The 12,802-nt window shown below is 46.0% G+C and overlaps 1 protein-coding gene across 1 annotated transcript; it reads right to left on the reverse strand.

Moving 5' to 3' along the window:
- Nucleotides 1-2,400: 2,400 nt before the first annotated feature.
- LOC109782569 (peroxidase A2) lies at nt 2,401-4,266 on the reverse strand. The gene is made up of 3 exons (XM_040396082.3): nt 3,760-4,266; nt 3,384-3,546; nt 2,401-3,034 (listed from the first exon to the last, which is right to left on the reverse strand). Exons 1-3 carry the CDS (start codon nt 4,195-4,197, stop codon nt 2,607-2,609), a joined length of 1,029 nt encoding a protein of 342 aa, XP_040252016.3. The 5' UTR covers nt 4,198-4,266; the 3' UTR covers nt 2,401-2,606.
- Nucleotides 4,267-12,802: the final 8,536 nt, after the last annotated feature.

The following is a 12,802-nucleotide window of genomic DNA, read 5'->3' on the forward strand; positions in this document are numbered from 1 at the left end:
TGCTATGTATAATCAACGATTCGCGCGGATCATCGCGGCGCCATATCTGGCGCCCACTCCACAAGATCAAACCCGGTGATACCCTAGCTGTTCTCCAATGATCCGGGGAGGCCGGCGAAATGATGAAGTTTCGATTCATATTACGTAGTACTCCATGTGCTAATTTTCATTGCGATTCCATTGCACACACACATGATTTTTTTAGGTCAGACACCCGCACGCCATGACACATTCACACTTGAATCCAGTCAGACCTATTAAGAGCATCTCTAGCAGACCCTTAAACCGCAGAATAGAAAACACGGTTTCAATTCACGAAAAACGCATTTTAATGGTCGGTTTGAGCTACGGCAGAACATACCCTTTAAACTTAGACTCTAAAACCGAATATTCGCGTATATTCTTCCCCTCGTCTTCTTCTTCCTCTTGCCCGTGTTCCTAGTTAGCTCTCGTAGCCGTAGTCGCTCCCCATTGGGATCTAGGAGTCAGCTCCCCGTTGCCGGATGGATCCTGGAGCTAGCTAGCTCGACCGTGGCTGGATGGATCCAGGAGCTAGCTAGCTCGACCGTGGCGGGATGGATCCAGGAGCTTGCTAGCTAGCTAGCTAGCTCGTTCGTGGCCGGATGGATCCAGGAGCTAGCTAGCTCGTCCGTGGCCAGATCGATCCAGACTTGCTAGCTAGCTCGTCCGTGGCCGGATTGATCCAAGAGCTCCTTCATCGTCGTAGCTGCTCGAGTTTCCGGCGACGACGGCCGGGGATGGACGGGCGGCGGTCCGGACGGATGAGGCAGCTTCCCGAATGAGCAGGGCGGCGGCCGAAGACGGACGGGGCGGCGGCCGGGGACGGACGGGAGGCGGCCGAGAGCAAGCCATGAAGATCCCAATGGCAGTTGGACTCCCGCTAACGGTCTTTTGCGTAGATAGGGCGCCCTCGGGTTGCCTCCGAAATACTTATTTTCATGGGTTCGGCCGGGATGTTTTCCGGGTCCCTTCAAAAAAATTACAGGTCGGAGTTGTTTACGGGTTTTATTCGGGTCGTTTTTCCCGCCTAAAACTGTAAACCGGCGGTTATTTTACAGTTTCATGTGTTTTAAGGGGTCTGCTAGAGATGCTCTAACATGGACCCAAATAGCCGGCGAACATTTCCACAAAGGGATGTCATTTACAAACATTTTTCCTTGCAGTTTTAGTTAGTGAATTTCACTCTTTACCCCATAGTTGTGCATTTGTGGTACGTATTATAGAATAGCCCGGTGTGTTAGGTTATGTGGTGCGTCAAAATATGCAAATATCAAAAGGTTTCATCCACAATAATGTGCGTCCTTCTCTTCACCATCTGGTCGATTCCTAGTTGTTGTCCTGATATTTTTTAGTCTCAATCATCACCTCACACCTTTCCAAATGACATGCATCAGAAAAACAGGGTCTAATTTTTTTTAAATGGGTAATCTAGATGACTTTTCATTAGATGGCATAATTAGTGCCACAAATGCATAATTAGGTCAGATAAACAGGGTCTAGAATTTTTAAAATGCAATTTTTTTTCCAGAAAATTGTCACCACATGATTTTGATCGGACGACTGTTGGGTGTTCCACCACATGATTTTGATCGGACGACTGTGTGGGTGTTCCCTGGGACCTCCTCCCCAGGGAAAATTCCCCAGATAACATTACCAATTAATAATGATGGGAAATTTGGTTTGGTGAAGTCAGTGTAGCACTACAGGAAAAACATACATTCACTATAGGAAAATTATAAGTTGTCATGTATGTAGATGAAAGTCGGGCGTAAATTCACTGGTACTCGACTTACAAGCGTGTAAGCTGAATAGAGAAAAAAGACACGACAAACAAAGTGACCTCGGCTTAGATTATCACAAGCCAAGCCTAACCAAGAAAATGCTCAGTTTATATAAAATGATCACATATACCACAAAGAGCTCGTTAATAGTTGTTTATAGTTGTTTGTTAACAATACAATAAATAACACCATTAACATGCATCAAAATTGTGCTTTCCTTTCTACTAATACTAATCATTATGCCAAAAATCCACACTTCGTCGTGGCAGCACGGTCAATAATCATGTGTTAACACTAAATCTGCATGAAACTATGAAATGATTATCAAGCTCATAAATGAGATGAGGTAAGGAGACCAAAAATTAAATATCTACCTAAACCCGTTTGAGTCACAACACCGTGTTATCAGTTTCATTGATGAAATCCTGTCGAAAGGAGTTTCATTGATGTAATGAAATTGGGAGCTATGTCAGAAAGAGAGACCAAACAAACCACCTGACTCGACTTGGTCGCCAAGCTTCACATCACATTGAACCGGACTCAGGCACTCGGCAATGAACACCTTTTTCAACTGTTTGATGATGCGTACACACGAAAGTACATGCAAATAAAATTTGCATTTCATTCCACATCGAATAACAAGCAAGCATGGCATGCATGAAACATTTACATTGGTTGACACACATACCAATTATTGCGCTGGACAATAAGAGACAAATTCATTACTCATCCTTACCTCCATGAGCACATGCACATCACATGCCACACGTGTAGAGTGTATCTACATGACACGTGGTCTCCCCCCTAATCCGGATTGACAAACGCGCAACGGTTTCGGACTTCTCCCTGGGAGGGGTTCCTTATCGGCCCCAGGTTTCCCATCTTGATCATCGACTGCGCGAAGGCCTTGAAGAAGGCGTCCTGGCTGCCCGCAAACCGGTCGACGATGGGTGCCGTCGTCCCTGCCGCGCCGGGGTCCGACTTGAGTTCCTGGTCTGACTGGAGGAAACCACGATTCACCTCGAGGTTGGTGAAGTAGTTCTTGTCGAACCTGTCGGGGGTCGTCGGGTCAAAGTCATTCAGGGACGATCCAACGCCATTCCTTGGGCATCTCTGTGACAAGAAGGCCCGGTAGGCCGGGTTGAGGGTTGGGTCGGGCCGGTTCGTCCCGCTGAAGTTGTACAACCGGTCCGTGACGAACTGGCATTGCACACGGCCGAAAGTGTGGGCGCCTAGACATTAAACAAAGCAGACAAGGTTAATATTGGACGTGAGACCATGCATGGATGACCATATATAACCGCCCCGTCTAAGTTCCAAAAAAACAAAACAGCCCCATCTCGATTTATAAATCAGTAACTGAAGTATACATCTAAGAGCAATGCTATTCTTACGTACGCGTTCTACAAAAGGTTTTACACACTAGTTCATTTTGTGGCAGTTAGCTAAAATCAGCGAAGCAGTTACACATGGGAACGCACTAGTACGTAAAGAGTACAAGTTTTATGGAAGAACAACATTTTCGTACATCTAATAGTACTAGTTTTCGATGTTATTTATGTGCGCGAGACGTTTGTTTACCTGAGAGGGCTACGAGGTCGGTGTTGTCAAGCCCGAGGTTCACGAACTTTTGCTTCAGCAGCGGCAGGCCGTCGAATGGTCCTGGTAGGTTCCCGGCTTCTTGAAAGTTGGAAGTGAAGCCGTCTAGCCTCCCCAGCAACACACCCCATCCGGGTCCTCCGGACTGCATATATACACATATAGTATATGCCAAATCAGCAGCCAGTCCATCGATTTACTTGCATAGTTGCATGCAATGCATGTATATGTGTCCTTTAATTATTTGTGTACCGACAGACGATACAAGTCACACGACTCGTCGGATCACCTGGAAGCTACCTGAGTAGTCTGATCACTGTAGTACTTGACTTAACTAGGACGATCGGGACGTACGTACCAGCTCGACCGAGATCTCGGCGGCGATGGCGAGGATGTCGGCGCAGGAGACGACGCCGGGGCAGGCGGCCTCCAGGGCGGCCTTGGCGGCGTCAACGACGTTGTAGCCGCGCGCGGAGCCCTTGTTGGGAGTCGCGTCCTTCTCCGTCTCCATGCCGTCGAAGGTGTCCAGCAGCAGCGAGGCGTCGCAGCCCTGCACGAAGCAGTCGTGGAAGTGGAGGCGCATCAGGCTGGCGAAGATGCGCGGGTCCGACCTTTGCGCCTGCACCAGGACACGCTGCACGATCTTGTACGCGCCCGGGCACGTGTCGTCGTAGTAGTCCACGCACAGCTCCTCCGCCGCCGCGCCCCCGCCGGCGTGGAGGAGGCAGACGGCCGCCAGCAGCACGGCCAAGGTGGCGAGGGCGATTGGGGAGGAGGGGGAGGAGGAAGAAGCCATGTTCCTAAGAGGCTGATGAGTGAGCACTGTGAGGATACGAGGGCTGCATTTATAGGCCAAGTTCTAACTTGATCGTACGTTTTAACATGCATGCAATGCGTGCATTCTCGACGTTGAATGTTTTACGTAAGTTACTCCTTGGGCGGGGTAGGAATATGATAAGAATTTTGGATGGATGGATGGATGGATGGATGCGCCCCAACAACTGCAGTATATCAACAACTTGCAAAAGAGGGAGCAATCAGTTCAGCTCCCTGGGCTACTTTTCAAACTGTGTCCCGATGCTTTCTTTGATGTCCCGATGTGACTGAATAATGTCGCTAGTTATAGCTATTATCACATGCTTGCAACCGTATGTGCGGGGTGTCTGCCGTCTGTCATGTGTTGGGTGGTGTATCGTGTTCAATTAGCTAGAAAGACGAGATAAAGAAACATTGTTCTTGGATTTCCGTATGCACTTGAGCTATTCTATAAATGTGAATATATAGATTCCGATCAAGCAAACAGGAGAAGGTGGTCCTTTCGTCTCTCTGCTCCATGCTCAAACACAGCTACGTTTCTGGTCTTCTGGGTAATATATGTTGGCTAGTTTGGACTTTGGAGCTAGAAAATGCAGGCGTACGCATCCGTGACGCGCGTGATTTGTATTAGCATCGTATAATAACTGAAAGCACCAACAATAAACGATTAGATTATTTCCAACCATGCGGACGGCTGCGAACGTTGGGGACGCGTCCGCCTATGATCCTATTCCTATTTGGAGCAGTAGACATATACATCATGGTTTTTTTCTCTCCAAAACATATGTTCCTGAATCGTTTGCATATGTATTCCATATGTTCCTGAATCGTTTGCATATGTATTCCATGTATCTTATTGAGTCTTTCATAGTTTTCAAACTATTAGCACATTATCTTCACATATACATGATGTATCCTTTTTTTGGGAGAAATACATGATGTAATATGTGGTGCTCTTTACAATGTGCGGAGGATCATACTTAGGACCTTTTGATTGATGTAACCATTGAGAGACGAGAGCGCGGGATACATTCAACTGGTTTCAAAGCCCTGAGCCCTAAGCCCTAATCCTAAGAGCAAATGGAACTAAATAAAACTTGGTGAAAACTTAATATAACGATTATCAAGTTTTAATATTTGAAACGTGAGAAAAATTTAAAACTTGTCAAAATGTATTCAAGAGTTGTCTTGTCTCAATGCCCTCAGGCTAACCTCCTTTCTGAAGAGAAAAAAAAAATCTGTACGTATCATTTCTGAAGAAAAAATAAATTCTATAGGTACACAACTAGGGCCAGAGAGGCCTTATCTTGTTTTCCCTCTTCCTCCTCACCCTTACCATGAATATATCATCAACCAAATAGACTGAATGAGACTGCAGTTCTAGAGAGAATGTGACGGCATCAACATTCACTTAGAGCAAGTACAATAGCAGGCTTATAGTCGAAAGTGCCCTTCTACACCCGAGCTCAAATGAGCTCGAGATAAACAGTAGCTCGAAAAACATTTTAAAAATGTTTAAAAAATCTGAATTTTTTTTACGGTAAACTTTGATAAATGTTGTAAGAGCTTGAAAAATTTCAGCACGAAATCACATTTGTAGGAGTTGTGGCAAAAAAACAAAATTAGTTCTCCAAAATGCTTCCGAAAGTAGCATTTTTAGAGTATCGATTTTGTTTTTTTGCCATGTCTTCCACAAATGTGATTTCATGATGAAACTTGGCAAGCTCTTAGATTTGTTTCCAAAGTTTGCCATAAAAAATTCAGATTTTTTGAACATTTTTTTAATTTAGACTTCATCCGAGCTCATTTGAGCTCGGGTGCAAAAACTTCACATCCGCTTATAGTCCGTTTACATGGCAATGTTGTCTATGTGGAGGGGAGATGCATGAAAAACTAAGGGGAGTGGGTTCTAAGAGCAAGTACAATAAGGTGTCGTAGGCGGGCTGTAAGATTTTAAATAATATATTTTTACTTAGTTGGCAGAGAGAGAAGAGAAAAGAGAAGAAGCGGGCTACAAACTGACAGCCTACTACAGAACGTGCTCCCAAAGACTTTGTGAGAGATGAAGGTGGACCATGTATCAATAAACTAGTACTTATTTACATTTAACTATTGTACTTGCCGGTTGTAAGTTTGGTTATATATGACATGGCAATATCATATAGCGAGCAGTTGGTTGTACTATTAACCATGCTCTAAAGCAAGAGCCTGCCTTTACGCGTGCTTCTAAGTACATACAATAAATATGATGAAAGAGAAAGTCAAAAGGTGGAATAAATACTAATCTTATAGCCAACCTTATAGCCAATCTTACTATGTGTGTGATTATGAATGATTGTTATAGATAAAATGACAACTTCATATAGCCAAAAATTGGTTGTACTATTAGCCATGCTCTTATATTGGATATTCTAAGCACATTCAGTAACTTTTTTCAAGACAGAAGATCGATTTGACCTGTATAGATGAAACCATCCCTATCTTTTGAGTTCTCCATATGATGACGACGGCTATTTTTTCTAACGAAATGTTCAAAAATTGCCGAGTGTTACAAAGTTAAGAACGTTGTGTGGGTAGGAAGTCACACCACAAACAGGCGTACTTTTTTCTGGTCTAACGACGACACTTGCTCTGGGGCAAAATGCCTGGTTGCTTGGGATAAAGTTTGTACCCCTAGAGATGCAGGTGGTCTGGGTGTTAAAAATCTTCGCGTGCAAAACTTTGGTCTACTGCTGAAATTTATTTATAATTTTTTACACTCCACAAACCTTCTCTGGAAGGATTGGGTCTTACACCACTCACCCCTTCACACCGGGCATGGTAAAAATAGCTCCTTCCTGGCTAAAACCATCTTTAAGCATTTACAGAGTTTGAGAGAGATTTTCCAGTGCACCATTGGAGATGGTTGTTGTACTTTTTTTGGTTAGATCGTTGGCTAAAACCGGAACCCCTGGCTTTAGTGTACCCTTCTCTTTTTTCACACCACACAAACCCAAATGCCATGGTAGCCACTATTTTGCAGGATGGGATTGAACTTGCTCTTCATAATCGACTAACCTCTATTGCGATTGCAGAACTTGCTTCTCTAAACTCCTTGTTGAAGGATCGTGCTCTCTCTCTCTCTCTCTCTCTCTCTCTCTCTCTCTCTCTCTCTCTCTCTCTCTCTCTCTCTCTCTCTCTCTCTCGTACCAGATGATCGTCACGTGCTTACCAGCACTGTCTTTTCCTCAAAAGGGGCATATGCGGCCCTCTCGTATGACCTCTCGAATCCCCTTCTTATTCATATTTGGGACTCGAAAGTGCCCAAAAAGGTTACGTTCTTCGGCTGGCTATTCTACCTTGATTGTCTAAACACAAGGAAGAATCTGCACAAGAAGAACATACTGGACAGTGCAGCTTGTCCTAGATGTACTCACTTGGTGGAGGATCGTGAATATCTCTTCTTTACATGTCCACCCACTCGCAGGAGGGCAGTTGGCATCTATCCTCTATTCACACCTATCAAGGATCTTTTCAGCACGATTCTTCCGGGCTCGCTGCCTACCACGGTTCGCCCCTTCATGCTCTTGTTGATTCTTTGGAAAATCTGGAACTACGGCTATTTTTGCATGCCTGTAACGTCGTTCCTAGTTATACTAACATATTTTTTTCGAAAAGGGGGACTCCTCGGCCTCTGCATCAGAACGATGCATACGGCCCTCTTATTAAAAAAAAAAGGTTCCAACAAGGTCTTAAAGTCTGCAAATAAAAATAAAAAAGAGCTCACACAGAGCCAAAAAGGCTAGAAGACAGACTAGCCAAATAAAGGACGCCACAACCAGCTGGCAAAAAGACAGATACAATCATCTTTATGGAGCATGACTTGGCCAAAGAGAGAAATATGAAGCTGGTGTTATGCCTATTTGAACAATTGACCGGGTTAAAGATTAACTTTCACAAAAGTGAGTTGTTCTGCTTTGGTAGAGAAAAAGACGAACAAGAGGCATATAGGCAATTGTTTGGGAGCCAGAGACCAAAAGGTGTTCTAATCGATCAATGTAGACACTGTCACCTGGCATGGATCGGGATGATTCTTTGGTTTGGCAATATGAGTCCAAATGCGTGTATTCTTCTAAATCCTCATATGCTATAGTGAATTTTCGGGGCATTCAACTCATTTACTTGCCTGCTGTCTGGCACATATTAATGTACCCCCAAACATTCAGAGTTTTCTCTGGTTGTTTTCCCAAAACAAGATCATAACTTGTGACAACCTAAGGAAGAGAGGTTTGGCTAAACCTCTTAAATCTGTCTTTTGCACTGAAATTGAGCATGTTTATCGCCTCTTTTTTAGTGCATTGTTGCGAGACTAGTGTGGAAAGAAATAGTCACTTTTAGGCTGCAGCTTTACCAATTTGAGTCTCTAGCCAAGTTTTGTATGTGCAATAAAAAGAATCTACATTTGAATTTTGCTTCCTCTGCTACTTTGTGGGGATTATAGAACAAGACTGCTAGAGTAATTTTAACATGCTCCCTCTTGCCCTCTTTTTCACATGGGAGGTAAGAAGATAAGAGTTAACCAGGCCATTACTTAATCAAATCAATGACTCAGATCTATTATATACTCTTACCTCTTATTTGAAGGAGGAGGAGGGGGGGGGGGGGGGTAAGAGGGACCATACTAAAATATCCCGGATTCTATAGTGTTTAACAGATGTACTTTTGAAAAAGGAGGATGACCCCAGGCCTCTGCATCTGCGCAATGCATACATCCATTTTGTTAATTATTCACAAAGATCTTACAAATTAATACATCAGTAAGTCTAAAGCCACCTTCTTGACAATATCTGTCGGTACACCTATCTAGTTGATGAAGGGGCGCCGAAAGTCCGAGCCGAATAACATGCAGACCTCGCACCAAAGCCTAACATCTATAGCCGGAGGCCCCCAACAAGTCGCTTGCTAGGTCTGGGGGTACACATTAGTCCGGCACACTCTCAGAGTCCACCGTCAACCATCTTCCATCGATCCATCTTCAGAGCAGGTACTGACGCATCGACCATACCAGGCCTGCCGTCGACGCCACCACGAGCCAGACAATGCCACCTCCCTATGCACGTCCATCAAGACGCAACCGACGCCAAGACTCTGCTGCACCATGCCGCCAAGACCCACCGTCGACATACGGTTGATGCCACGCCGCTCCACCTACATGCCATCTCACGTCGACTTCAAACTACCAGCAACTCCACCACCATGAGCAGTCCCCGGCCGACGCCTTCAGGAAGGAACACGACACCAAGATGTCATCGTCACCCAAACAGAGGAACAGAGGCTTTCGCCTACCCTCATGACATAGGTGGGAGGAGTAGGATCCACACCGAAGCCTCCAGGAAGGGAATCGGCGCCGAGGGGCGTCAACTTTGGTGCGGCCTCCACGCCGGGCCTGGAGTTTAATAGATGTACTTGGATGTCAATGAAACATGTTTTGGGATTGGTTTACTGATATCTGATTGGACAAAGTTGTTCGAGGACCTTCAGGGTGGAAAGATGAAGCTCTTGGATCTACTGAAACAAAAGATGAGGAACCCTCTCTAGCTGGAACCAGGCTGATTAGATGTTGCAGCGTCTCTGAGTTAGATTCATGGAGTTATTCGATTGGAGAGGCCACACATGGAGGGAGGGCACTGTTAGAATAGTTGTATAGGGATAGGACTTGTTGTTTTAAACTTGTACTTCATCTGTATCTCTTCTTCTCTCTCCCGTAGCTTTCCTCTCGTATCTTCTGTAACGATCGTTCTGATCGAATCTCCACAACTTGTACGCCAAGGCTTATGCCATATATATACAGATGCGGCCCGAGACAAAGGGTTCAATGCTTTCCAACCTCTTACATGGTAGTCAGAGCCTCTTCCTCATAGATCAAAGATCGCATCTAGCTACCTCCCGAAAAGCGCATCAAGCCTCCTCTCTCGACCGAGAACATGTCCATCACCGCCGCCGCATCGCTGTCCGATACCTCGGGCGCGCTCACCACCACCTCGTCCTCCGCCTTCGCACCATCTTCATCCAGCACCACGGCGGGGTCTCTCGGATCGCCACCACAGGAGAAGCTCACGAGGGGAAACTTCCTCTCATGGAAGGCCATTGTGCTGCCTCAGATCAAAGGCGCTCAGATGGAACACCACCTCGACGGGAAGAGCCCACCACCACCGGCCACCCTCGCCATTACCAAGGACGGCAAGGAGGAACAGATCTTCAACTATGCCCGATCCCTCTGGTATGCACAACAGCAGCAGCTACAATGGTATCTGATGGGATCTCTCTCCCGTGATATCCTCGCACAGGTCGCGACGTTGCAGACGCCGGCCGAAGTCTGGAGCGCCATCCACGCCATGTTTGCCGCCCAGAGCCAAGACCAAGCCATCAACACCCGCATCGAGCTCACTAACCTAAAAAAAGGTAACATGACCATGGCTGAATATCTTGGCAGGATCAAAAGTCTCACCGATGAAGTTAGCGTGCACCGCCGCGGCCCTCTCCGATCCGGAAATCGTCTCCAAGATCCTCGCTGGTTTGGACATGGAGTACAATCCGGTTGTTTCCGCACTTGTTGTTCGTGTGGAACCCATCAGCTGTACAGCCAGCTACTGAGCTTCGACGCGCGCCTCACCCTTCTTCATGGCGGCGACCTACGGCAGTCCTCGGCCAACTCTGTTGCTCGTGGTCGCGGCCGTGGGCGCGGTCACCAGGGGCAGAACCGTGGCGGCGGCCGCGGACGCGGCGCTCCTCAGGGCGACGGCGCTCGCTCTGGTGGGGGCTACGGCTACAACAATGGGGGCGGCTACAACAACTCCAACAGCAGCGGCGGCTTCAACTCCAACAATAGCCGCCGTCCTGCCGCCCCACGTCCTCGTTCCCGATGCCAGCTCTGCAAGAAATCCGGCCATGAGGTCATGGATTGCTGGCACCGCTACGATGAGAATTTTGTCCCTGACGCCCGCCATGTTGCTGCTACCATGCGCAAACAAGCAGGAGAAGGCGTCTGGTACGTTGACTCTGGCGCCACCGATCATGTCAACAATGAACTAGAGCAACTTGCTCTTCGCGAAAGGTACCATGGCGCTGATCAGATCCATACTGCAAGTGGAGGAGGTATGGACATTTGCCACATTGGTCAAGCTTCAATTAATCCCCCTAACCTTAAACGTGATCTCATTCTTAAGGATGTCCTTCATGTCCCACAAGCTAATAAAAATCTTGCATCCATGTCTCGTCTAGCCACCGATAATAATGTTTTGTTTGAAACTCACCCTCGTTATTTTTTCATCAAGGATCGGGCAACTAGGGAACTTCTCCATCACGGCAGATGCATTGGGGGTCTCTACCCCATCACATCCGGAGCACTTAGTCGCCGGCGTCGTCAAGTCTACTCCGTCATCAAACCCTCTCTGGAAAGGTGGCATCAACGATTAGGACATCCATCTTCAGTTATAGTAAAACAAGTAGTTAATAAAGACAAAGTTCCTTTGTCACAAAGTTCCATTAGTGAGTCTATTTCTGAAGCTTGTCAGTGTGCCAAGAGTCACCAGCTTCCGTATCCCAAGTCTTATAGTGTTTCTCATGCTCCTTTAGAGCTTATTTTTAGTGATGTATGGGGCCATGCCCGAGATTCTTTTGGAAGTAAAACAATATTATGTGAGTTTCATTGATGACTACAGCAAGTTTACTTGGATTTATTTACTCAAGTATAAATCTGAATTTTTTTTCTATCTTTCAAGAATTCCAGAAACTCGTTGAAAGACAATTTGATAGAAAAATTCAGTCAGTCCAAAGTGACCGGGGAGGGGAGTATGAAAAACTCAACTCTTTCTTCCGGAGCATTGGCATAGCTCATCATGTGTCATGTCCTCACGCACATCAACAGAATGGCTCTGCTGAGCGCAAACATCGCCACATAGTCGAAGTTGGCCTCTCCCTTCTAGCTCATGCTTCCATGCCTCTCAAATATTGGGATGAAGCATTTATTGCCGCCATTTATCTTATCAATAGGCTTCCTAGCAAAGTCATTGGCAACTCTACTCCATTAAAGCGTTTGTACCATCAAAAACCTGATTACAACTATCTTAGAATTTTTGGGTGTGCTTGCTATCCCAATTTGCGTCCATACAACCATCATAAGCTTGAGTTCCGATCCACTCAGTGTGTTTTCCTAGGTTATAGCAATCTTCATAAAGGTTATAAGTGTCTTGAAATTTCTACCGGACGCATCTATATTTCTCGTGATGTTGTTTTTGATGAGACACTCTTTCCTTTTGCCAAACTTCATCCTAATGCGGGAGCTTTACTTCGTGCTGAAATTGCACTTTTATCTGATTCTGATGCACCTTCTGATCACGGGGGAGAATTAACTGAACTTGATCATGTGCAAAAATCCACAGGAAATTCTGATTCTGTTGCAATTTCTACTAATTCAAACTGTGATTTCATGTGTGAGGAAACAAACAAGGGCGGCGCGAAACACAATGTAGTTCTAGCTGACGACACGCGATCCCAGGCGGATCCACGCGCTCAGCCTGCCGCTGTCAGCACGCGATCCTAGGGCG

Source organism: Aegilops tauschii, chromosome 1 (assembly GCF_002575655.3).
Source record: "Aegilops tauschii subsp. strangulata cultivar AL8/78 chromosome 1, Aet v6.0, whole genome shotgun sequence".
Classification (NCBI taxonomy): Eukaryota; Viridiplantae; Streptophyta; class Magnoliopsida; order Poales; family Poaceae; genus Aegilops; species Aegilops tauschii.